At 39.0% G+C, this 26,953-nt stretch overlaps 1 protein-coding gene across 3 annotated transcripts in view; it reads right to left on the minus strand.

Moving 5' to 3' along the window:
• Nbas (NBAS subunit of NRZ tethering complex) overlaps positions 1–26,953 on the minus strand; it is a 330,311-nt gene that overhangs the window by 36,488 nt on the left and 266,870 nt on the right. For all 3 annotated transcript variants that reach the window (XM_058578372.1, XM_046441292.2, XM_046441291.2), the window contains 3 exons: positions 20,997–21,215; positions 9,702–9,904; positions 7,217–7,306 (listed from right to left, as the gene is read on the minus strand). In XM_058578372.1, coding sequence (XP_058434355.1) covers positions 7,217–7,306; positions 9,702–9,904; positions 20,997–21,215 — 512 coding nt within the window. The remainder of the gene's footprint in view (positions 1–7,216; positions 7,307–9,701; positions 9,905–20,996; positions 21,216–26,953) is intronic.

Raw genomic sequence — 26,953 nt, forward strand, 5'->3', positions numbered from 1 at the left:
GGAACAGAAAGACTTTAGAAGTAACTATTATCCAAATCACGAATATAACAAATTTGAACAATTGTTTTGGAGAAGGTGGTGTGGCACCTGAACAGGATCATAAGGGATAAGCAGGGTGTACTTAAATGAAAAGGTAGGAAAATAGTTCAGGAGGAGATTAAAGCTCACATGAGTAGGTGGTAAATTAGAGAGCATTGTGATAGATGTTTCTCACCTAGGTAACCAAGTGGCTGAAGAAGCAGCTCAGCTGCACTCTCTGGAAGTGCAGGCTCAGGAGCTGTGGGGCCCAGATTTAGCTCCCAGGTCTACTATTTCCTGTTAGGATTACTTTGGCTAAAAAGTCAATTAATTATGAGCCTCAACTTCCTTATTTGTCAAAAGAGATGGATAACAATTCCTTTCTCATGGGGCTGTTTAGAATTAAACTGAAACATCAAATAGTAAATACAAATGTAAAGCACGTAATACAAGGTTTGGCATATAACTAAGGACTTCAATTACTGGCAGCCATTATTATTGAGGTTCTCTGGTCTTCCTTGGTATGGAAAGGGAATGAGAGAGTATTTCTGAGCAGTGAAACATCAAAGTGGTGTTAAAAATTAGAGAAGTATGCAGAATGAGGCGCACACACCCTTTTTGGTGGAGGTCCAAGTGTAATTCAAGGGGAAAAGAGTTTAAAGCCCATTTTTGGCCATGAATTCAAGCTAGATCTACATAGTATGAAGCTAATGTTTTGACCTTCTGCCCAAGTGCCAAGAAGGTGGGAGAGAGGATAAACGAGAATGGGAGGAAGTGGGAGTCATGAAGACCAAATGGAAGCTATAACAATACCCCAAAACCTGAATATAGTGAACAAGAATAAAAACAGTAATAATTTCTGAAGGCTTGAGGTTCGCTGTGACTTATAGCTCTTCCTCATAACTGTCTTTTTCCTGTGTACTATATCATCTCTAATTTGTGGATGAGGGAACAATCAGAGGTTTTATACCTTTTCCAAGGTCACACAGTAAGTAGTGAAGCCAATATTTGAACTTGGACTATCTGACTGCCTTATCAATTACTACACAATGCTGCTGAACCCAAACTGGGCCATATTCCAGAACAATGTGGCAGGAGATTAAAATTATTCAGATACTGATGAGATACAGAAAGATTATTTTCCAAGAGTATTTTCCAAGTTATTAAATCGAGTTAGACTCTTGTTACATTAGTGTTTACAGTGTAGTTAATAATATTTGACATTTTGGAGGCACATATTCTAATTTTTGATACATAGTTCAAAAACAAAATTATGAGAACTCATTCCTAAAACAGCTCTTTAGAAAACACTGTCAAGAGCCTGAACAAAACACTAACTCCTAAAAATTATAGTTGAAAAATATATGCTTTGATTTCAATTTGAGTTTTTAAAAGTTTTAGTGATTCTCATGGATCAGCACACAGAGAAACACAGAATTGTGATGAAATGTTAATAATTGGTAAATTAGGGGAAGAGTATGTAGATATTTTTCTCCTTGCAACTCTTCTGTGAGTTTGAAATTTTTCAAGGTAAATAGGTTGGTAAAAAGTAATGACTTTCATCATAAAAAAAACCAGAATAAGAACAAGGAAAGTGATTCCATTTCTATAGGCTTTTATGAAAGCAAATAGAAGATTTAATGAGTTTAGGAATAATAAATGAATATTTTGAAACATACCACTTTACTATAAAATTATAAATAGGTAAAGGGAAAATCTCCCGAGTTTCACTATAAACAGATGAGAAATTGTTTCTTTTTCCCTATATTAAGAACAGGGGTGGGCATTTTAATGTGCAGGGTAAATGAATATACCATTTAAACAAATAATTTATAGGGGAAATACAAAATCACAAATTTGGCCCAAAAGAATAATGAGTCACCTGGAATACATAGTAAGTAACTATGAGCAGAAAAGAAGTGCAGCAGCAACAGTGACAACACAAATGTTAACTAAATGATTACTTAAGAGAATGTGACAACTCAGGTGGGTGGAGTCCTCACATGGCCTTCCTGTTATGACTGGCCACAGGAGAACACTCACAAAGTACACACACAGAGAGAAGGGAATTCAATCAAAGGCAATTGTTGAAACAAAGCAAAAGATTTAATGAATACAAATACACTAATTATTGGTAAAAGGGTTTTCAAATCCTGCATGGCATATACATAGAAAGACAACCAAAACTTAAAAGTTAAGGTATATTAAAAGAGGCAAAAAGCATATGAATAACTTTATAAATCATGAAGCAGAATGAAGAAAGGAAAGACTGCATTCAAACATGAAAACAAACCTTTGCGATTTCTTGTAAAATAAAAATGTCATAGAATTTGAACAACTGACAAGAAACAAGGCCACTTTATCCAGTCTTTTGTACTGAAGGTAAACTGGCAAACAAATTTGGGGACTGACTTGCCAGTATATACCAAAGTTTCAAAATTAAGAACTTTCTCTCTCTCTCTCTCTCTCTCACACACACACACACACACACACACACAAAATGAATCAGAATTCTCCAGTTCTTTAAAAACTGGATAATATGAACATGTGGCAACAAAAGGCTGGGACCAAGGCAAGGCTTCTCTTGGAGGATGCCTCTGGAAGCTTTCTAGTTCCCCCTAGGCTCCATTGTCCAAAGCCCGATTCATCTCACTCCATTTCCATAACTGCCTGGCCTCTCAGCAAACAAGTCTGTAAGCTCTGATCCACATGACAGCGGGAGAGGGAAGGAGGGGAGAGAGGCGGATGCAAGTAAACATGAATTCAGAGTGAGGGAGTCAAATGTTCATATTCTAGGCCCCTTGCCTCTATTAATGGATGGATCCACACACTGTGCATACTTTCCTCTCTATGCATGGAGTTGAGTGGGGATGACACTTCCCAGGTGAATGTCTATTATTTATCAACAACCATGAAAAAATCAAGGGCAACCAGCAAGGGATAAGAGGGATCTGCAAATACACAAATGTACATTAATAATATTGTGGTTATATAAGAAGTGTGACTTTAAAAAGTCCCAATTAAGTTGAATTAAAAGAAAAATTCCTAGAATGAATTGGACTTGTCTTTCCTATCCTCATAAATACACGACCAATGTAATTCCACATCATGTATAACCGCAACAATGTGATCCTAATTGGAAGAAGCTATACTTATCCAATGTATGTATAATATTTCAAAATATACCATTATGTAAGGAATACTTAAGATAAAGTTAACGCAAAAAGTTTCAAACATTCTTTCCTGTAACATATCCACAGATTGAAGAGTCAGGTAGGCTCAAAAAATAATAACAACTGTGGTATGCACACAATTAGAATCTTAAATCCTAACTCTTGGTAAATACTAATATCTTTGTGTCTACTTTCCAATATACACCAATCCAAACTATCTTCCTTGGCTTCACTTGCTAAGAAGCAGAATGCTACATCTTGCTGTGACAGGTAACCACAGCTGCTGGGAGCCATCAACAGGGCCTAAAGGGATCCAGTAACTGCAGTGGTGCAGTAGTTCCACCATCCATGTCAGTGGCCATGGCTTTCAGGAGGGCTCCGTACCTCACAATGTACACTATGGGTACTTGAAGAACATGATTCTCAATTTGCTCAAATGGGCTCTCCCCTTTTTCTTTTTTGTATTTTAAAAATAATGTGAAATTCCTAGGTAATAGCAAAGAGTTCAATCAAGTCTGAATTATCTGACCCTGTTTCAAAATACATGAGGCTTTAAGATAGTCCATCTATTTCTGTCGTTAAGTAGCAATGTTAGCAAACAAAAGCACCAAAAATATTAAAAAGTTCTGAAGAAAATCTCTTTTCTTGGAATATTGCACAGATGGATTCCATTATTAATTATCTTATCATCTGAGTAGATTTAACCCCATACTTCCTTTGAGAATCACTAATATGCAGTTCATACTTGTAGGTCACTCAAATTAAAAAAAAACTTTAAAGGTTTGAAGGCAGGAAGTAGGAAAAAAAATAAAGTGAAAGTAAAGAGAAGCAGGGCAAAGGGATGAGACAGGTGAGGGAAGCACTACCCTAAGATCTTCTACGGAAAGTTCAGTTCATGAACTAGTTGTCACTTGGGAAAGTTTAAGGCCCCCTATAGACTTCTCAATCCAAATCTATGTTAATAAGACACTGCAGGCAAGCTGTGTGCAAAGTGAGGTGCGAGAAGCAGCCCCTTATTCTCCACTGCTGGCTCTTTCATATCCGGGAGAAATGTCAAGGTGAGAGTCATAGACTGTCCTTACTGTGTGATCATGGAAACCTCCCTAAGATTCACATTTTTGTTTTTCCTTTTCCTTTCCAGTGGTACGAGGAGGGATTGAATTCAGTTCAAGTACCAGGCATGCTAGGTAAGCACTCTACCACTGAGCTGCACCCCTAGCCCTTTCTCTTTTGAAATAGGTTCTCACTAAGTTGCAGAGGCTGGCCTCAAACTTGTGATCCTCATGCCTTAGCTTCCCAAGTAGCTGGGATTCCAGGCATGCACCATCACATCCAGCTTGAGCTCCATTTCTTCTTAATCTGTAAAATGGAGATAATACTTTCTGTGTGGTAGGATTGTTCTGAAGATTGAATTACTGAATAGCACCTTTCTAAGGTGTTGGTATAGAGAAATAAGTGTTCATTAAGGATTTTTTGTTTTTTTTAAATTTAGGACAGTGGTAGTTTATTAATTTCTAAGTTTAAGCGCTATATTATTTTAGAATATGATTATGTTAAGCTATTGAATTTGAATAATAAGCTTTATTTTTCTTAAGCAAACTAATAAACTAATTCTCAAACTAAAAATCTAGATTATATTCTCAGAACATGGATGTTATAAGCATACAAAAATAATGGGGGAAGTATGCAAATTCATAAAGTAACTTCAATATGCATGAGGCTCTGAATAATTAATTACCTTATCACATCTTTAACTACAGATATTATAGAAAGTGGGGGGAGGGGCATTCCAAACTCGTGGAATACTTAACCTTCATGTGTAGTGGTGTGAACCCTGTTAAACTGGAAGGAAAAGACAACTGGTACACGTAGTCATTTGTACACTCCACTGCTGGCTAGTCTGAGTGATTTTATGTAATTTAAAAAGTAGCACAAATAAAAGAAGGGAGAAAGTGTTTTCTGAGGTAGAAGCTGCAGCTACAAAGCAAATGACATCTAAACCAATATAAAAAGTCAAGAAGCATGCTGACAGATGGCATCAACTATCTAAAATTTAGTCACAAAACCAAAAACTTGGTAGTAGTCCTACACACACACACACACACACACACACACTTTCTCACTCTAATTCTTACTCTCTTCCACAGCTTCCTGCAAGGAATATTGCAGGATGGTGTGTGCATAACCTGTCTTGTGTGATGGCCGAGTATGTGCAGCTTCTTTACTACTGAAACAGATTGAGGAAGGTAATAGATGTCAAGGCCAGGACTGAAGGAGAGCTGGCATGTTTAGAGGCAGGGAAAGGGGCACACCAGCCTGGCACATCCTCCTAGAGACTAGGCTGCCGGGATCAGAAAATAATCAGTGATATGAAAGTGCTGGGTTAAAGAGACTGGAGTCCCCATGTCACCGAAAGATCCTGCCTGGAACTACCTGGAATACAGAGACCAACTTCTCTATTTGATTCTGCCAGGAATATTGGTGGGAAGGGAAATAAAAGCAAGTAAAATCAGGTTTAGCACTATAGAATCAAAACATACTTGCCAGGAATAAAAGTCACAACTTTATCTTCTTTTTCCTTTCCAAAGGCAAAAAAAAAAAAAAAAAAAAAAAAAAATCACTGAAGTTTGTTTTTTAAAGACAACTTTGCTATTCTGTTTCTTGAATAAAAAGTAAGATCTTGTTCTGCTCTCTTGTTCTTGTTCTCCATTCCATAATGTCTTCCTCTTTAGAACTTAATAGGGAGTCTATATTCAAAAGACCCAATGGCATTCTCTGGTCTGGAAATTCCGGATGCAAAACACTATCTTTTAATTTTCCTGGCTGTCCCCAGTGGAACTCACTGGAAAGGGCCCACTGCAGCACCTTTTGGATCTCTCTTCTTGGGAGGCCAGGATCTAGGGTCAGCCTTACCTGAGAGAAGCTGTGCTACTGGCAGTACTCGCAGGGGGCGTTGTGAGCTGGGACTAGGATGGCAGCAGCTAGATGCTGGGTGAGTGTGTCCTGGGCAGTATCTCAGCCTGCTCTGCTACCTGGTGCACCTGCTGTCCTGCAGGTAGCTTCCTCAGCCTGGAATGCCATCATCCACAGCCCATCCCTTTCTAACTTTTTTTTTTTCCCCAGAAAACAGTTCAATGGTTACCCACTGTGTATCTGTCCTGAATTGCCCAGGTGGAATAAGCCTCTCCCTTGACCCTGCTTTCTGTATAGCACCTACCATTCTACCACATGGTTCTTACAGCTGAGAAAGCTCACCTCCCCTGCAAGTTCCTTGGGGTTAGAGGTTAGTTCTTATCCACATATGTAATTCCTCGTGACTTAAAACAGCATAACACACAGAATAATTTTTCTCTTTAAAGAAAGTTCATTATTAAAAAAAAAAAAAAAAAAAAAACGGGAGAGGCCTTATGGGGTTGACACATAGGACATTAGTCATATGACAGACTGTTGTAAATTCTGAGGAAGTCGATAGCTATTCATTGGTAGTTGCTATTATTCCTATCAACACTATTGTAGTTGAATGAAAAACGCTTTCTAAAAATGGCATTAGAGATGAACACTTTTCTAAATTCTAAAGCTGTAAATTGAGTCTCCAAACAAAGCAGACTTGAGTTGTATAAAGATTTTTTCTAAACACACACACACACACACACACTCACTCTCTCTCTCTCTCTCTCTCTAACTTCTATACTTCACCAATACAGTTAACCTGTTGTGGATGAGCATCCTTCTCTTTTAAGAGGCTCAGAGCAGTTTCCTCTCCAGGCCTCCATGTGAAGGAGGCAAGGAGAGACACTTTTCTCCAGGGTAAGCAGGTCCTACAAGCACAGATGTGGCCAGCAGAGATAGGATCCTGGCTCTCCAGATGCAGAGTCCTCCTTAGTATTGCAGAAGCAGCTCTGCTCCTTTTAAAACACCTACAGTTGTTGCTTAGTCTTAGAAGCTTTAGAAATATGGACACTAAAAGTAATTCTCAGACTCAGGAAAGCCATTCAGCAGAGATACTCAAACTATCCAAGTCTTACCCGTTGTCTACACTGGTGTGGACTGCTGCAACAACACCTTCCAGGACCTGGAGGGGGTCTCTTGGCCCACCAAGGTCAGCACTGGTACCACTGTGAAAATAGAGAAAAGAGTCAAAAGAGAGTCACTCAAGCCTCAGAAATACATATGGTATGTACATACTTAGATGGACCCAGCAGGAGTCCTGCACAGTGCACTGTCTACCCACAGCCGGCCATTTGTGCTGCATGTGTACTAAATCCAATATCAGGTGCTAAATGTATGGAAATGGGACATTCCTGCTCTTAAGGAGCATGTTTTACTGTCATGAGAACATAATCTATTTGCATTCCGTCACTGAGAAAACACTCACTTAACATGAAATATGCAAGCCATTTAAAGTGTTAAATATGTAATAATAATTGTAAGTATTCCAGTTGAACATTCTTAAAAAAAATCAACAATAACCAATATACACTTGTTTATTAGGCACTGGGCATCACTCAGTGCTTTACATATATTCTGCTGTTTAATGCTCCTCACTGCCCATTCTCCAGATATGCCTGTGTGGAACTCCAGAGTTCTGAAAATGCAACAGAGGAAAAGGAAGTTTAGCCTGAGTTTCTGGGACAATTGAAGTTTATGACTGAAATCAACTGCTGGATTCTGTTACTTTCCTGCTTTTGTCACTGTGCGCCTACCAAATTTTACTTTCTGAAAGGTAAATATTATGGAAGTTATCAACAGCAGTTTCTTTTCCTTTGAAAAAGAGGCAGCTGAACTCAAGCTCTCCTTCCTCCACTTCTGAAAGATTTAATTCACATTCATTGAAAGTCCTCTGTGAGCCAAGTATATATTGATCAGATCAGAACCAAACCTGGAAAGGTAGAACTGGGTACAGGGACGGAAAAGGAAGTATAATTTATGTAAAGTGTTTATAACTATAAAGCTACTAGATATAATTTTAATTATTAATGAAAATGTGCAACTTTAAAGAAAAACTATATTCATCAAAACTCTGATTTCTCAAAATGTTTACTTTCGTAAGTTTCATTTAAGGCTTGATTTAAAAAAATAATAAAAGGGTAACTATAACCCAAAAGGTACAAAAGTAGCAAACAAACTTGAGTTGTATAAACATTTTTTTTGAGAGTGTGATTCTTATAACCAATGACAAAAAAACTCATGACAAAAAAAAAAAACAATGACAAAAACAAAAAACAAACAGTACAAAGCTTCATTAACTGGTTATTTCTAAAAAAAAAAAAAAAAAATGCTATCCTATTTCTTGTCTGCCTCTATGTATGAAATTCCCAGATACTTTAGAGCACTAAGGTGAAAACTGTTTGAGGCTGGGGTAATTAAACTGATAAAGGCTCATTTGATTTCAGTTCAGCTGCAGAAAACTGCCACGCATTTAATCAAAAAGTTCCTCAAGAGCAATACAGAATTACAAAGAATGCTCAAAAAGAGAATAAATTAAACACAACTAAATCTTTTAGCCTAATTGCATTATTCACAGAAAGCACTTGATGCCTCATTATTTTCTTAGCTTCACTTTTCCCTCTTTTTTAATCCTCTTGGATACAAGCCTACCAAGGCACCAGCATATTGACATGAAGCAAGAATTTCTCAATTGTCAAGTTTATGCCATTAACTGTGGGTAAATAATGTCCTTAACAGATATCTAGTTTCTTCAGGGTATGATTAACTTTGCTTTACATGTTCAAGTATTTTTTTTTTTTTTTTCCAGTAGTGGGGACTTCATGAATGGTAGGCAAGTGCTCTACCACTGAGCTACACACCAGCTGCTTGATGTAGTTCAAAAGAACCTTCTGGAAACTATTTTCCCATTGCTACAAAGAAGGGGTTTCAGAAAAGGCAAAATCTGGGGCTGTGATTGTGGCTCAGCGGTAGAGCGCTTGCCCAGCATGAGTGGGACCCAGGTTAGATTCTCAGCACCACATGAAAATAAAGGCATTGTGTTGTGTCCATCTACAAACAAAAAAAGATTTTCTCTCTCTCTCAAAAAAAAAAAAAAAAAAAAAAGGCAAAATCCGAAAATACTTGCTGAAGCCACAGGGCAGTCTGGCTCTTAGCTACATGCTCAGATGCCATTTTGGACTTTCTCCAACTTCAAAAATAACTTAAAAGTTGGGTGTGGTGGTACATGCCTGCAACCCAGCTACTTGGCAACATGAGACCCCCCATCTCTAAATAAACAAAAAAAAAATCTGAGGAGGGAAAGAAGGTCCACTAGAAGTTAGCTTCTTAACATGTACACATCATACAAATGATACAACAATTCATAGTTCTCTATTCTCAAGATTTTTAAGAAATAAGACTTTGAACACTAAAACTAATTTCTCACTTTGGAAAAATACTTGAAAATTTAAAGCTTCTACATACATGAGGACAGTTTAGCTTCATAACAACCATGAGGTAAACACTCATTATTGGTAAAATAGTACCTTAGTTTTTCTTTAGTATTTTCTCTTTAAAGCTTACCCCAAGACAGAAATTATTTTCCTTATTGCACATTGTACTACATCCTTGGGTGAGATGTCTAGAGGACCAACCGCCACCCCAAGCAGCTGCTGAATCATTCTTAGAGGCTGACCATCCAAACACATAGTCACAGCTTGGTCATGAAGTTTCCCTTTTTCTGATCGGGACAGGTCATAGAGGTCACTGTATTTCTGCAATATTTCCTGGAAAGACATAGAAATCAACACCTAAATATCAGATGGAAATTAAATGTATCTATAAGCATGTAGTAAGACCTAATTAGAAGATTCTAAACCCAGATAAATTATAACCATTACAGCACACCAAAGGCCATGAATTGGTTATCAAAAGCTTAGGATCAAGGGTCACCCAGGCTTGATTGCAAATTAAGCTTTAACATTTATTAAATAGTGGGTCTTTATGATCTGAAATTTCAGCATCTGTGAAATAAGGTTGAAGACTAGAGGGCATCGTGAATGTCAACTGACAGAATGACGATATAAAGTCAGTCCTTTAGCACAACATCAGCATAAAACAAGACTCGGGAGCTGTGTTGTCTATTATGATGATGATAATGATAACAGTTGAACATCAACTTTGTATATTTACCCAGTAGATTTTAACTATTATTTGGTTGCACATATGGTATCTAACATAATACTTAAAATAATCCTGTAAGTAGTTTTAGTTATCCCCATGTCAACAAAAAGAAAAATGAAGACCAAAGATTTTAAGTAATATGCCCAAAGTCACATGGCTAGCAATTAATGGAGATTGGTTTTGAATCTAGAAGGCTACTAATCCACCCTTCTTGCCATACTGCCTGCCTCCCTATATAATATTTGTAAGAACTAATGTTACAACTAATAATTTAAGAACTAGGATACAAGCTACTGCTTTGCAGAATTTTAAATATGATTACTGAGTGACAACAACACTTTTAAGGTTCTTTAGTTTCCCTGATGATCCAAAATATACTTTATTTTTCAAAACAACCATGTAATGATCTGGGAATGTTAGTTGGATTTTTTGATATTGAAGAATTATGATTAATCTTTTGATCATTTATAGTGATATGTTCAGTTGGATGTTCTAGAGATAGATATGGAAGCACTTTCAAGTAAAATAAAAAGATGACTCCCACAGGAGTGAGCAGAGGGAAGGTAGGGGTATGTGTGATCACGTTTTGGTAATTCTTGAAGCTGACAGTCAGGCACATGAGGTTTCATTTTACTATTCTCCCCATTGTTTGAAATTTTTTAAAAAAGTCCCCATCAGTTAGGCAAAACAATCACTAATATAAGAGGAGAGGGAACTGAAACTCCATGGGATGAAAGCCTTTCATGTTATTAGACTGCACCAGCCTTCATGAGGATACAAAATGTTCTTCATTGGTCATATAACTAAGCAGGTTAAAATCAAACTCGGAATTTAAAGGGGATAAATGTACAGAGCTGAAGGTTATTCCCAATTTTTGTTATAAAAAGGGTCTTAATAAAATTAAATAATATCCAGTTCAGGAACCATGAGTATCCTCTTATGATTTTCACATGGTTTGGCTGAATGACATTTATAAGGAGTGACATGGTACCTTTCAACCATAACCAGAAGAAACGAGCAGATATTTTTGCTAGTAACTCCCCTTGAATCCATGCAGATGATTCTAGCCATTGAAGGACAACACTTGTTCCAAGAAGAGTATTAATGCTAACCATCTGGATTTTAACATAGTATATCCAGTTTAAAAAGTAAACAATGTTATTAGACTGCACCAGCCTTCATGAGGATACATGGGGCTAGGGGTGTGGCTCAGTGGTAGAGTGCTTTCCTAGAACGTGTGAGGCACTGAGTTCGATTCTCAACACCACATGAAAAATTACATAAAGATATCATGTCCATCAACAACTAAAAATATTTTTTTTAAAAAAGGTAAACAAGTGACTGGGCACGGTGGCACATGCCTGCACACCTGTAATCCCAGTGGCTTGGGAGGCTGAGGCAGGAGGATCTCAAGTTCAAAGCCAGCCTCAGCAACTTAACAAGGCACTAAGCAACTCAGTGAGACACTGTTTCTGAATAAAATACAAAAAAGAGCTGGGAATGATGATCAGTTGTTAAGCACCCCTGAGTTCAATCCCTGGTATGGCTCCCCCCACCAAAAAAAAAAAAAAAAAAAGAAACAGGTACTTAGAAATTTATGCTAATAAGTATAAATCACTTTCATGTAAATCAAGATTCAAAGTTTACCCTAGTTCATAAAATTATGAATTGTGGTAACATAAATATCAGCAGGATAAAATCAAACTTAGTAAAGCCAGTTTGATCCCTAAAAAGAGTTCTATATTATTCATATCATTACTTAATATATTCATTGTACAGGTTAATAGGCACAGAAAAATACAAAATGAAATAAAACTGCTATCAAACTTTGCAAACTTTCTTCCCATTATCTTTTTTTTTTAAATTTTATTGTTGGTTGTTCAAAACATTACATAGTTCTTGATATATCATATTTCACACTTTGATTCAAGTGGGTTATGAACTCCCATTTTTACCCCGTATACAGATTGCAGAATCACATCAGTTACACATCCATTGATTTACATATTGCCATACTAGTGTCTGTTGTATTCTGCTGCCTTTCCTATCCTCTACTATCCCCCCTCCCCTCCCCTCTTCTCTCTCTACTCCCTCTACTGTCATTCATTTCTCCCCCTTGTATTATTTTCCCCTCACTTCCTCTTGTATGTAATTTTGTATAACCCTGAGGGTCTCCTTCCATTTCCATGCAATTTCCCTTCTCTCTCCCTTTCCCTCCCACCTCTCATCTCAGTTTAATGTTAATCTTCTTCTCATGCTCTTCGTCCCTACTCTGTTCTTAGTTACTCTCCTTATATCAAAGAAGACATTTGGCATTTGTTTTTTAGGAATTGGCTAGTTTCACTTAGCATCATCTGCTCTAATGCCATCCATTTCCCTGCAAATTCTATGATTTTGTCATTTTTTAATGCAGAGTAATACTCCATTGTGTATAAATGCCACATTTTTTTAATCCATTCATCTATTGAAGGGCATCTAGGTTGGTTCCACAGTCTTGCTATTGTGAATTGTGTTGCTATGAACATCAATGTAGCAGTGTCCCTGTAGCATACTCTTTTTAGGTTTTTAGGGAATAGACCGAGAAGGGGAATAGCTGGGTCAAATGGTGGTTCCATTCCCAGCTTTCCAAGAAATCTCCATACTGCTTTCCAAATTGGCTGCACCAATTTGCAGTCCCACCAGCAATGTACAAGTGTACCCTTTTCCCCACATCCTCGCCAGCACTTGTTGTTGTTTCACTTCATAATGGCTGCCAATCTTACTGGAGTGAGATGGTATCTTAGGGTGGTTTTGATTTGCATTTCTCTGACAGCTAGAGATGTTGAGCATTTTTTCATGTACTTGTTGATTGACTGTATGTCCTCCTCTGAGAAGTGTCTGTTCAGGTCCTTGGCCCATTTGTTGATTGGGTTATTTGTTCTCTTATTGTCTAATTTTTTGAGTTCTTTGTATACTCTGGATATAAGGGCTCTATCTGAAGTGTGAGGAGTAAAGATTTGTTCCCAGGATGTAGGCTCTCTATTTACCTCTCATTGTTTCTTTTGCTGAGAAAAAACTTTTTAGTTTGAGTAAGTTCCATTTGTTGATTCTAGTTATTAACTTTTGTGCTAAGGGTGTCCTATTGAGGAATTTGGAGCCCGACCCCACAGTATGTAGATCGTAGCCAACTTTTTCTTCTATCAGACGCCGTGTCTCTGATTTGATATCAAGCTAATTGATCCATTTTGAATTCACTTTTGTGCATGGCGAGAGAAAGGGATTCAGTTTCATTTTGTTGCATATGGATTTCCAGTTTTCCCAGCACCATTTGTTGAAGATGCTATCCTTCCTCCATTGCATGCTTTTAGCCCCTTTATCAAATATAAGGTAGTTGTAGTTTTGTGGATTGGTTTCTGTGTCCTCTATTCTGTACCATTGGTCCACCCCCCTGTTTTGGTACCAGTACCATGCTGTTTTTGTTACTATTGCTCTGTAGTATAGTTTGAAGTCTGGTATCGCTATACCGCCTGATTCACACTTCCTGCTTAGCATTGTTTTTGCTATTCTGGGTCTTTTGTTTTTCCATATGAATTTCATGATTGCTTTCTCTATTTCTACAAGAAATGCCATTGGGATTTTGATTGGCATTGCATTAAACCTATAGAGAACTTTTGGTAATATCGCCATTTTGATGATGTTAGTTCTGCCTATCCATGAACAGGGTATATTTTTCCATCTTCTAAGATCTTCTTCTATTTCTCTCTTTAGGGTTCTGTAGTTTTCATTGTATAAGTCTTTCACCTCTAAAATACCAAGTATTTTATTTTTTGAGGATATTGTGAATGGAGTGGTTGTCCTCATTTCCATTTCAGAGGCTTTGTCGCTGATATACAGGAATGCCTTTGATTTATGCGTGTTGATTTTATATCCTGCCACTTTGCTGAATTCATTTATTAGCTCTAATAGTTTCTTTGTAGACCCTTTTGGGTCTGCTAGGTATAGAATCATGTCATCTGCAAATAGTGATAATTTAAGTTCTTCTTTTCCTATTTTGATGCCTTTAATTTCTTTCGTCTAATTGCTCTGGCCAGTGTTTCGAGAACTATGTTGAACAGAAGTGGAGAGAGAGGGCATCCCTGTCTTGTTCCAGATTTTAGAGGGAATGCCTTCAATTTTTCTCCATTCAGAATGATGCTAGCCTGAGGCTTAGCATAGATTGCTTTTACAATATTGAGGTATGTTCCTGTTATCCCTAGTTTTTCTAGAGTTTTGAACAGAAAGGGATGCTGTACTTTGTCGAATGCTTTTTCCGCATCTATCGAGATGATCATATGGTTCTTATTTTTAAGTCTATTGATGTGGTGAATAACATTTATTGATTTCCGTATATTGAACCAGCCTTGCATCCCAGGGATGAATCCTACTTGATCATGGTGCACAATTTTTTTGATATGTTTTTGTATCCGATTCACCAGAATTTTATTGAGGATTTTTGCATCTAGGTTCATTAGAGATATTGGTCTGTAGTTTTCTTTCTTTGAAGTGTCTTTGTCTGGTTTAGGAATCAGGGTGATGTTGGCCTCATAGAATGAATTTGGAAGTTCTCCCTCTTTTTCTATTTCCTGAAATAGCTTGAAAAGTATTGGCATTAGTTCCTCTTTAAAGGTTTTGTAAAACTCTGCTGTATACCCATCCGGTCCTGGGCTTTTCTTAGTTGGTAGTCTTTTGATGGTTTCTTCTATTTCCTCAATTGATATTGGTCTGTTTAGGTTGTCTATATCCTCCTGACTCAATCTGGGCAGATCATATGACTTCAGAAATTTATCGATGCCTTCACTATCTTCTAATTTATTGGAGTATAAGGATTCAAAATAATTTCTGATTATCTTCTGTATTTCTGAAGTGTCTGTTGTGATATTGCCTTTTTCATCCCATATGCTAGTAATTTGAGTTCTCTCTCCTTCTCTTCGTTAGCACGGCTAAGGGTCTGTCGATTTTATTTATTTTTTCAAAGAACCAACTTTTAGTTTTGTCAATTTTTTCAATTGTTTCTTTTGTTTCGATTTCATTAATTTCAGCTCTGATTTTAATTATTTCTTGCCTTCTACTTCTTTTGCTGTTGTTTTGCTCTTCTTTTTCTAGGATTTTGAGATGAAGTATGAGATCATTTAATTGTTGGTTTTTTCTTTAAGGAATGAACTCCAAGCAATGAATTTTCCTCTTAGAACTGCTTTCAATGTGTCCCATAGATTCCGCTATGTTGTGTCTGTGTTTTCATTTATCTCTAAGAATTTTTTAATTTCCTCCTTGATGTCTTCTATAACCCATTGATCATTCAGTAACCTATTGTTCATTCTCCAAGTGATGCATGATTTTTCCTTCCTTCTTTTATCGTTGATTTTCAGTTTCATTCCATTATGATCAGATAAGATGCATGGTATTATCTCTACTCCTTTATATTGTCTAAGAGTTGCCCTGTGACATAATATATGATCTATTTTTGAGAAGGATCCATGTGCTGCTGAGAAAAAGGTGTAACTGCTTGATGTTGGGTGGTATATTCTATATGTGTCAATTAAGTCTAGGTTATTAATTGTGTTATTGAGTTCTATAGTTTCCTTATTCAACTTTTGTTTGGAAGATCTGTCCAGTGGTGAGAGAGGTGTGTTGAAGTCTCCCATGATTATGGTATGGTGGTCTATTAGACTCTTGAACTTAAGAGTTTGTTTGATGAACATAGCTGCACCATTGTTTGAGGCATATATATTTATGATTGTAATGTCTTGTTGGTGTATGGTTCCCTTGAGCAGTATGTAGTGTCCCTCTTTATCCCTTTTGATTAACTTTGGCTTGAAATCTATTTTATTTGATATGAGTATGGATACTCCTGCTTGTTTCCGAAGTCCATATGAGTGATATGATTTTTCCCAACCTTTCACCTTCAGCCTATGTATGTCTTTTCCTATCAAATGCGTCTCCTGTAGGCAGCATATTGTTGGGTCTTGTTTTGTGATCCATTCTACTAGCCTGTGTCTCTTGATTGGTGAGTTTAAGCCATTAACATTTAGGGTTATTATTGAGATATGGGTTGTTCTTCCAGCCATATTTGTTTATTTATGTTACTAAACATGGTTTGTTTTCCTCTTTGATTATTTTCCCCCCTTTAGTGTCCTACCTCCCACTGTTGGTTTTCATTGTTATTTTCCATTTCCTCTTCCTGTAATGTTTTGCCAAGGATGTTTTGAAGAGATGGTTTTCTAGCTGCAAATTCTTTTAACTTTTGTTTATCGTGGAAGGTTTTAATTTCATCTTCCACCCTGAAGCTTAATTTCGCTGGAAACACAATTCTTGGTTGGAACCCATTTTCTTTCAGTGTTTGAAATATGTTATTCCAGGATCTTCTAGCTTTCAGAGTCTGTGTTGAAAGATCAGCTGTTATCCTGATTGGCTTACCCCTAAATGTGATCTGCTTCCTTTCTCTTGTAGCTTTTAAAATTCTCTCCTTATTCTGTATGTTGGGCATCTTCATTATAATGTGTCTAGGTGTGGGTCTCTTATGATTTTGCACATTCGGCGTCCTGTAGGCTTCTAGGATTTGGGGTTCTGTCTCATTCTTCAAGTCTGGGAAGTTTTCTCGTATTATTTCATTGAATAGATTGCTCATTCCTTTCGTTTGAAATTCTGTCCCTTCCTGTATCCCAATGACTCTTAAATTTGGTCTCTTGATGTTATCCCATATTTCTTGGATGTTCTGCTCATGGTTTCTTAACAGTCTTGCTGAGCTGTCTATGTTCTTTTCAAGTTGAAATACTTTATCTTCATTGTCTGATGTTCTGTCTTCTAAGTGTTCTACTCTGCTGGTAGTATTCTCAATTGAGTTTTTAAGTTGGCTTATTGCTTCCTGCATTTCTAGGATTTCTGTTTGTTTGTTTTTTATAACCTCTATTTCCCTGTATAGTTGATCTTTTGCTTCTTGGATTTGTTTATGTAATTCATTGTTGAAGTGATCTTTCATTGTCTGATTTTGCTGTCTGATGTCTTCCTTGATACTCCAGATCATCTGAAGCATGTATATCCTGAATTCTTTATCTGACATTCCATCTGCTGCAGCTGTTACCTCTTCTAAAGTTGAGGTGACCTGCATTGCTTGTGGTCCTTTCTTTCCTTGTCTTTTCATACTGCTTGCGTTTCTTTCTGCTTGGTGAAACTGTTTTGTTTTTGAAAATTTTTCCCCCCTGTATATTTATATTGCTCTTGTATAGTTGAAAAGTCTCTCTTGCAGGGTCGGGTGGCGGTCTGCCTACCTTGCAGGCGCGGGCAGCGGCTCTGCTCTGCCCCTCCTCCAATTGGTGTGACGTGTCTACCACACCCGCGGACCCCTGGGCCTCTTCTGCAGGTCGGTCGCAGGTCTGCCTACCTTGCAGGCGCAGGTGGCGGCTCTGCTCTGCCCCTACTCCAATTGGGGTGACGTGACTACCGCGCCGGCGGGCCGCTGGGCCTGTCCCGGGCGAAAGCTCTGCTCTGCTCCTACTCCAATTGGGGTGACGTGTGTACCACGCTGGCAGGCCACCGGGTCTGATCCGCCGGTCGGTTGCAGGTCTGCCTACCTTGCAGGCGCGGGCAGCGGCTCTGCCCCTCCTTCAATTGGTGTGACTTCTCTACCACACCCGCGGACTTCTGGGCCTGTCCCGGGGGCAGGCGAAGGCTCTGCTCTGCCCCTCCTCCAATTGGTGTGACGTGTCTACCACGCCCGCGGACCCCTGGGCCTCTTCTGCAGGTCGGTCGCAGGTCTGCCTACCTTTCGGGCACGGGTGGCAGCTCTGCTCTGCCCCTACTCCAATTGGGGTGACGTGTGTACCACGCCGGCAGGCCGCTGGGCCTGATCCGCTGGTCTACCGCAGGTCTGCCTACCTTGCAGGCGCGGGCGGCGGCTCTGCCCTGCCCCTCCTACCACGCTCGCGGGCCGCTGGGCCTGTGCTGCCAGTCGGTCTCAGGTCTGCCTACCTTGTGGGCGCGGGTGGCGGCTCTGCTCTGCCCCTACTCCAATTGGGGTTACCTGACTACCACGCCGGCGGGCCGCTGGGCCTGTTCCGGGCGCGGGCAGCAGCTCTGCTCTGCCCCTCTGGCTTGATGACAAAGTGAGAGAGACTCGGGTATTTGTGACTCACTTTCTTTACCAGGAGACCAACTGTTTCTGTCGCTGCTGGTATCGATGAAGTTCTCTCCTCCTCCGCTGTCTGATGACATCAGATCTCTGCCATGTTGGTATCCCATGCGAATGGCAGCATTTCGTTCCCTTTGCCGGGTGACCAAAGCAATGGGCGAGTCCTGACCGGCCCTCACAAGCCCCGTCTCAGTCCTGTTGCCACTGCCTATGAAGGCTCGGTTGGTATTTACCTCCACAGTATTCAGCAGGACCCGGACCGAGAAGCAGTTTCCGCGGATTCTTTAGCCCTGGGCCAGAGCAGTTCCGGGAGCCAGAATTCGGCCGCTCCGTGCTCGGTGTATGTTCTGATAGGAGCAGGCTCCAAGAAGCAGTTTCCGCGGGTTATTTAGCACTGAGCCCGAGTAATTTGTCTGCGAGCCGCAGGCGAATGGCAGCCTGAAATTACCTGTTCTATGGCTGAATGAGCTGCGGTCAGTCGAAAACAGGGATGGTGACGTCAGCTCTCCAAGATGGTGGCTGCTGGCTTCCTCTGTGGTCTGACCGGTGTGGAGAACCGAATTGGACCGCTTCCTTCCCCCGTCTCAAACCCAGAATTCAGCACTGAGTGTGGTGATTGCACAGCTGGCAGAAGCCCGCAGAAACTGCAGCGCTATATCTTTGCGTTGCTATCTCCTCGTTTCCCAGCGCGCGCCGCAGACTCTAGCTGCAGGGCAATTTGCTGAATAAGCAGCGTGACCCTCCGTGCGGACAAATCTCTCGCGTTTGAGCCCCCATAGCTGATCCTCGTGCGATGGAAATCCTTCCTCTAGGTTTTGGAGCACCCCAATTTTGCTGGAAATTCCTAACAAGATAGCTTTTAGCCGTTCTAACTCGTCATTCTCCCGCACAGTGACACGGTACACGGGGGTAATGCTCTCCCTTCGCCGCCATCTTCCCAGAAACTCCCCCATTATCTTTTTAATGAGGGGTTTGCATTTATATGGCTCATACAAATTTTGAAGGCTCCCATTTGTTTATTATCTGAATTCCTTTCCAGTAACTGACCTTTCTAGTCATAAATATTTTTTTCCTACAAGTCAAGGAAATAAGTCAATAAATGGAATTTGGGAAAAACGAAAGAGGAGGTCAGTGGCCTTGTCTAGGTTCCTTTGCCACAAAACTGAAGGGTGGTTGGAATGTTATTCATATATCTAAACAATGTTTTCATTTACAGGAAAATCATTTACTTACTGATTTGTCAACTCTCCAGTTACAAAAATTGATATCTAAACTCCCCTGACAGAATACAGAACAAAATCTCTGAAGGCCTCAGAGGGCTTCTAGCATCCCTGCAACAGCGTTAATACCCAGGTCCTCAAACCCCAGCAAGGGCAGGGGCTCCTGAGCTCCAGGTGGTATTTAAAGACACAGTCTCCACAAGAAATGAAGAGGAACAATTTTACCAGCCATAAAATTCATATCAGTAATACAATTATACTGGAAACATGTAACATTAATTCAGAATAAGGAGGATGCATGTTTAAAAAAAAACTGTTGAAGGCGGCATTAGAGGCTATTTCTGATATTTTTTCTGAAAATTATGGGGAATACCCCCCCATTATTATTCAGTTGGAGAGCAACACCCAGCAGCTGGAACAACTTGAGATGCACCATCTTTAGCACTTATGAACTATGGGGACCATGCTCTGCCAAGGCACAGGTCCAGGGCTCGCTCAACGCCTGCTATCCAATCCTCTCCCACCTTCCCGTTCTCTTCTTCCCTGATAATACAGGTATTATCTGTATTAAGTGGCCCAAATTCCTTCCAAAAGAAAAGTGAACTGACAATCTTAAGTGATACTGAAGAGGTTAAAGGATAAAGGCTTAAGAACCATTTTCAAGTGTATCTGCAAGTCTGAAAACCCAATTAAAACCACTGCTAGAGTTGGGCTTTTTTGTATTTATCTATTTATCTATTTTTTGAGCAGGGCTACCAGGGATTGAACCCAGAGGCACTTTACCACTGAGCTTTATCCACCTCCCTTTTTATTTTTTAAGATAGTCTTGCTAAGTTGCTGAGGTTCACCTCAAACTTATGATCCTCCTGCCTCAGCCTCCCAAGTTGCTGGAATTACAGGCATGAACCACTCTGCCTGACTTGGAATTGGAATCTTAAGTGTTCCACAAAGGTCCATGTGTTAAAGACTCCATCCCTCAGGTGGTGCTGGTGGAACCTTTAACAGGTGTGGCCCAGTGAGTGTTCCTTGGGGCACTGAGAACAGGTCTTTGGAGGGAATAGTGGAACTCTCACTCTTTTCTCTCTTTTGCTTCCTGAACACAGGTGAATGCAGCCATCGGTCCAGAGCAATGGGACCAACTGATCACAGATGAAAACCTTGAAAACTGTGAAAACTAACCATTTCTCTTTATTAGCTGATGATCTCAGGCACTTGTTACAGTAATGGAAGTTGACTGACACAACTACTAACATAGCTTTTAAAAGAAAGAAAGAAAAGGATATCCTGATATTACTGCTGAGAGTGAGAATACAGAAGTTTCCATTTCCTTACCTGTTCACTATTCTTCAGAGAAACAATGAAGCTATTGTGGAGAGTTTCCAGGTGGGCAAGCGATTTCTCTAGATGATTCAAAGCATCCACGTAGGTAACCTTAGAATCACTAGCTTCTTCAATGTTTTCTTCTGCATTTCTTTTCCTTGGCTTCTCAATAAAATGTTTGACTATTTTAATGGCCTTTCTAGTCATCTCTTCACGTGCTTCCACAGATAGCTTTAAAAAAAAAAGGGCCTTAAACAACAGTGAGACAAACCATCTTGCATTATTACATATGGTATATTCAATAAGGCATTAGTAAGGTAGTGAAAATCAAAGTAAAATTTTAACAATTTAGCCAATGAATAGGATTTTCACTAGTTTTTCTTTTGTAGAAGAGAACAAAAACAGTGAGGTATCATTTGTACTATTAAATTAGAACTATAAATTTCAAAATGATAATGATCAATTAGGCAATGCTGAGATAGAGAAATCAATATTCATACTATCCGTTAGAGCAAAAATGAGTCATTTCTACAAACCAAATTTCTAGTTATAGTTATTATGAGGAAATAATTCAAAAGAAATGTAAGCATGAAGATTTTTAACTAGAACAAGTCTCTAAAAAAAACTTCAAAAGCAATCTAATTGACAAGAGAAATAATGACTAGTTTATGACAACTAGTTTATGACTAGTTTATTGGTTAGCATATTATGCAGTCATTAAAACTGAAATTAGAAAAAGAGGATAGCTATTTTGAAAAATGCTTATCATAAATTGTTAAATTTTACAGATCAGGGTATTAGAAACTATACCAAGCGTACATTAAAATATAAATGATATCTGTACAGGATATGTTTTTTGAATACAACATATATGCACACATAAAAATAGATACATTCTTTTGCCTATAAATGTTCATATACATGTACATGTGTATATATGTGTGTATATATATTTATATATACATATATACATACACATATGTATATTAATAAACACCAAAAAAAAGTGACAATGAAGGTACTGGAATTATAAACAATTTTTTTCTTCTCCACTTTCCAAGTATTCTGTAACAATTCATTTATTCACTGACACGTGTCAGTCTGTCTTTGGTAATGCAGGGGCTGTATTTTTCTAATAATATTAAAAATATTAAGCTTATCCTCATGAATATAAAATAAAGTCTAAACTTTACCCATTTTGATGGGGAAACTAGATACCTCTGAGCAATTCTTGGTGCCCTCTGAAGCCCTGATTTGTGTTATTTTGAATTGTGGATTCTGGCTTTCTGTCAACTACTCAAGCCCATTTTTAGTATATCCTTAAAAGGATGTGTTTGTGTTTATAAAAAAAAAAAATTCCTAAGACAAAAATCTCAATTTTCCCTATTATTTCTCTGCCCCCGCCCCCTGCAGTACTGCTCTTTCACTATACCACTGAGCTATATCCCCAGCCCTTTGAATTTTATTTTTGAGACAGGGTCTTGCTAAGTTGCTGAGGCCAGCTTTGAACCTGCAATCCTCCTGCCTCAGTTCCCGAGTTGCTATAATTTCAGGTGTGCACCAGTGCCCCCAGCTTCCCTATTATTTCTTAAGATCAGTCACTGTACATCTCTGGTTATTCTGAAAAGTAGGAATAGTCTTAAATAGAAGTCATCAGTGGCCACACTAGGAGGTATACCTTCACTAATCCACAATTTCTTATCTGCTACTTCCAAGTCACTCTACTCAGAATCATTAGCTTCAAATAGTGAAAGCTGACATTTTCTTAATCCCACATAAATATTGATAAAAGGTATCTTTAGGAAAGTACTACTTCCATTAAATTGTAACTTTTTATTCCCCCTGCTCTGCAAAGGCAGCTTCTTGACAAGTTCTATAGTCTCCCCCCTTCTCAGACTTCTGCCTCTAAGTACCTATGGCATAAAAATAATCAGAAGTCACCAATGCTGGAAAGAATGAATTACATTCTTCTCCCTTTCCCTCAACAAACAGTGAACTCCTCCCTGTAGTTTAGAAGTACAAGATACTAGAAAGTATGTTTAACTCAAGGGACTCCCTTTCTTCCACCATGTGCATGGAGAGACTAAGATCAGGATAGTTACGTGAGAAGAGTAAAAACTAGAACCCAGAGCATACGGTTACCCAGAGGATACTACCTACCACTGTCCCTCACACAGTTGCCTCTTCGTCACCTGTTCATCCAGGCAGGCTCTGCCAGAGTATGTTGCTTAAATGCTGAATAAGAATATTGTACAGTGAATCTTTCTATTATATTTGTTTGTCCCAAGAAATAAAATTTAGACAATGATTTTTTTAATATATCAGTTTACAAATACTCTTCCTGCTCTATTATGCACTGTGGAAGAGAATAAATTGGTAAGACAGTAGGGAAAGGCAGGTGATTCACAGGAACAGGAAGTGAGGTTCCAGAAGAAACAATGGGTCCCTAAGCCCTTAGGTCCAGATGCAACCTTTGCTGTCCAAGGCTTAACTTGCCATTGCCAACCAACCCTGGAATGAATGCACGGCAAGCAGGAAGCACACTAAACTCAAAGCCTGTGTAGCACTGACTCCCAGGGTGACTGCAGGCACTTTGAGCCTTAGTTGCCTTCATTTATAAAATTAAAAAATGTCATCTACTGTCTGATGTACAAAGTACTTTGAGCCTTAGTTGCCTTCATTTACAAAATATGAAAAAATGTCATCTACTGTCTGATGTCATTTCTTAAAAATGAGATAATACATAAAATGATCACTATAAAACCTTCCTCATAGCAAGTACTCAATAAATGGAAGGTGAATTTTAATTTGACCAACTGATAAAATATACAGGCTAACTTCTTGTTGGTTTTTCATCTAATAAATTGTCTTGTAATTCTCTTTCAGAAGAACCTTTTTTATAATCTCCTCAAATTTCTCGGCATAGAAGACAAGGATCTTCACAAACCAGCTCCAAGCCAACCCTCTGGCCTTATAATTGTAAGCCACAACCTAGGCTCCAGCCAGGCTTATTCCCAGTTGTCAGTACACATCTGTCGTCTCAATAAAATGCTGGCTTCCCTTGTCTTAGCATGGACAATTCCTAGCCATGTTTCAATACTTTGCAAACAAAGGGTCAACTCCGACTCATGAGCCCCTACAGCAAGTCCATTGGCAAGTCGTCTGCTCTATGTGCACGACCCACTCTGTCCCCTACACCTAGGGCCTGGCTCCTTAGCACTACCGAGTCTGGAGCTCACATTAACACTGCTGTCATGAAGCTTGATGTGGATCATGAGAGGCAAAGTGACTGTTTTCAGGAGTTAAAACTGACCTCATGGGGCTGGGGATATGGCTCAAGCGGTAGCTCGCTCACCTGGCATGCGTGCAGCCCGGGTTCGATCCTCAGCACCACAAAGATGATGTGCCTGCCGATAACTAAAAAATAAATATTAAAATTCTCCCCCTCTCTACCTCTTTAAAAAAAAAAATGACCTCATTATCACGGAGGCATAAGAAAAGGCATTTCTCCTATTTTAAGTGATCCTTCCAGATAACTCAATAACCTGATGCTTGATATAAATAAATACAGCCCAACTTTGGTGAGATAGCCAGGAACTCCAAGCAGCAGAATGCTAATATGAAAAAGATGGAAGGGCTCTTCTTTCACTAGGCATCTGACTTCATTCAAGTTTTTCACCACTTCATAAAAACAGGTCCACTGCTAAAAGACTCCAGAGTGTGGTTAAGAATTATAATTTTAACGCTAAATTTATGTCTAGCTGATTTATTTTATTTAAAATGTTCCATGATGAGTGGAGCAGAAGAAAAAAGAAATGATTAAAGAAATGTTTCAGAGTAAGAAATAGCAATTTCTTTTTTATACCTGGTGGCCATGCAGTACCTTTATTCTTAACATTCTTTTTGAAAACCATAGCATTAACATGTCCATCATATGCATTATTACTATAATGTAGTAAATGAAGATGTTTTAAGCTATTTTCTGCAGTAATTAATATTTGTTATTAATGTAGATTTTGTGAAATTAAGGTAAGTAGCTAAATTATTCCATCCCTCAATAAAGAGGTATGAGCATCTATTTCCCAGGCCCCATAGAAAATGGAGATACAATCATGAGCCACGATCACCAAGAAACTACAAATATTTGGGGCCAAGACAATGGAGGTGGAATAGCTGGGGTCAACTATGACATTAGCAAATCTTATTGGGGTCTAGATTCAAAATATACCTACACTCTGGGCTGGGGATACAGCTCAGTTGGAGTTCTTGCCTCACATGTAGAAGGCCCTGGGTTCGATCCCCAGCACTCCACACACACACCCCTAAACTCTAAGATTTACAGCACTTCCCCTCTCAGCACTGTTCTCAGACACCATCACCCTTCACAGAGTGCTGCAATAGTTGCAAGGTGCCTCCCAATATGACAGAGAACACAAGCACCCATCTACTCCACTGTATTTGTCAATGTCCTTGCAGTCAAGTTAAGCCATGTTCTAGCTAATTAAATCCAAGTGGAAACAACATGTGTTATTTCTGAGCCAAAGCAACAAAAAGTTCACACAGATCCCTATCCATTCTCCCTTCTTTCTCAACCACAGCAACTGGGAAGCGTGCAGGGCCCAGAGGCCAGCGGCTGCTAAAACAAACGCAGAGCCTCCACCACCCTGGATCATAAGTGATTTTTATGCCATAGGGTCTTTTACAGTCTTTTACTGAACTAGGAAAACAAAGGAATATTAACCTTCTGACTGTTGAGACACTACACATACCTAAGTCTATTCTGACATACACCATGTACTAAGGGTAAGGCAATATGTGGCTTTGGTTTTCAGATTAGATGTTGCAAAAATAGTTATCTGTTATGCTATAATGAACTATTTAATAAAACTATTGCCCATGGTAATGTCAGGTGCAGATCATATCCCTAAGGAACCTGTGGCACCAGACACTGGAAAATGGAACATTGATAATGTGTGTTGGATGTTACAGATGCTGTGGTTAACTATCACAAGAAAGAAATGACATTGTTCAGACTGTGTGTAGGACTGAAATGGAACTGTGAAATAGCAGAAATTCAAGGGCTTATGGGGTTAAAAAAAAAAGAGTAGTAAATCTAGACCCCAGTAGTAAAAGATAAGATTGAGAATCCACAGATAACAAATGCCAGGTAAAACCTTTAGGAGATTAAAGTGCTTCAGGGGAAAGATAAACCAAGGGTGTGACATCTCGTAAATTTTTTTCAATTGTCCAAAATGACTCAGGGCAGAGATTCAATTAATGATGTGGTCTTCCACAGACACCTGACAGCTTTAAGATAGCTCCTTTTAAATTGAGAGACTATGTATAGGGTGATACACTAAAGATATATAGTATCTGAGAATAATGTCTCAAAAACAAATAAGCAAATAAAAAGAGCCTGGAGATGTGGTTATGGGCATGTGTTGGTAAAAGATATCAAATATGTAAGAACTCTACTAAATTTCTGAGATAGTGGTGCTGCCCAAGAAACCAGAAGCCTGGACTAAAGGTGACTGATTCGGTAGGAGACCCTCAATGTTACACAAAATTACATATAAGAGGTTGTGAGGGGAAAGGGGAGGGGGAAACAAGGGAGAGAATTGAACAGCAGCAGATGAGGTAGAGAGGGAAGATGGGAGGGGAGGGGAGGGGGGATAGTAGGGGATAGGAAAGGTAGCAGAATACAACAGTCACTAATATGCCATTATGTAAAAATGTGAGTGTGTAACCGATGTGATTCTGCAATTTGTACTTGGGGTAAAACTGGGAGTTCATAACCCAATTGAGTCAAATATATGAAAGATGATATATCATGAGCTTTGTAATGTTTTGAACAACCAATAAAAAAAAGAAAATGCAGAAAAGACAAAACACATGCTAAAAAAAAAAAAAAAAGAAACAACACTTGGGCCTTCAACACTCTTCAGGCAGCTTCAAAGTGGGCTCAAGCC

Source organism: Marmota monax, unplaced genomic scaffold (genome assembly GCF_021218885.2).
Source record: "Marmota monax isolate L192 unplaced genomic scaffold, Marmota_monax_Labrador192_F-V1.1 WCK01_AAM20220418_F8-fsc00010, whole genome shotgun sequence".
In the NCBI taxonomy this organism is placed as follows: Eukaryota; Metazoa; Chordata; class Mammalia; order Rodentia; family Sciuridae; genus Marmota; species Marmota monax.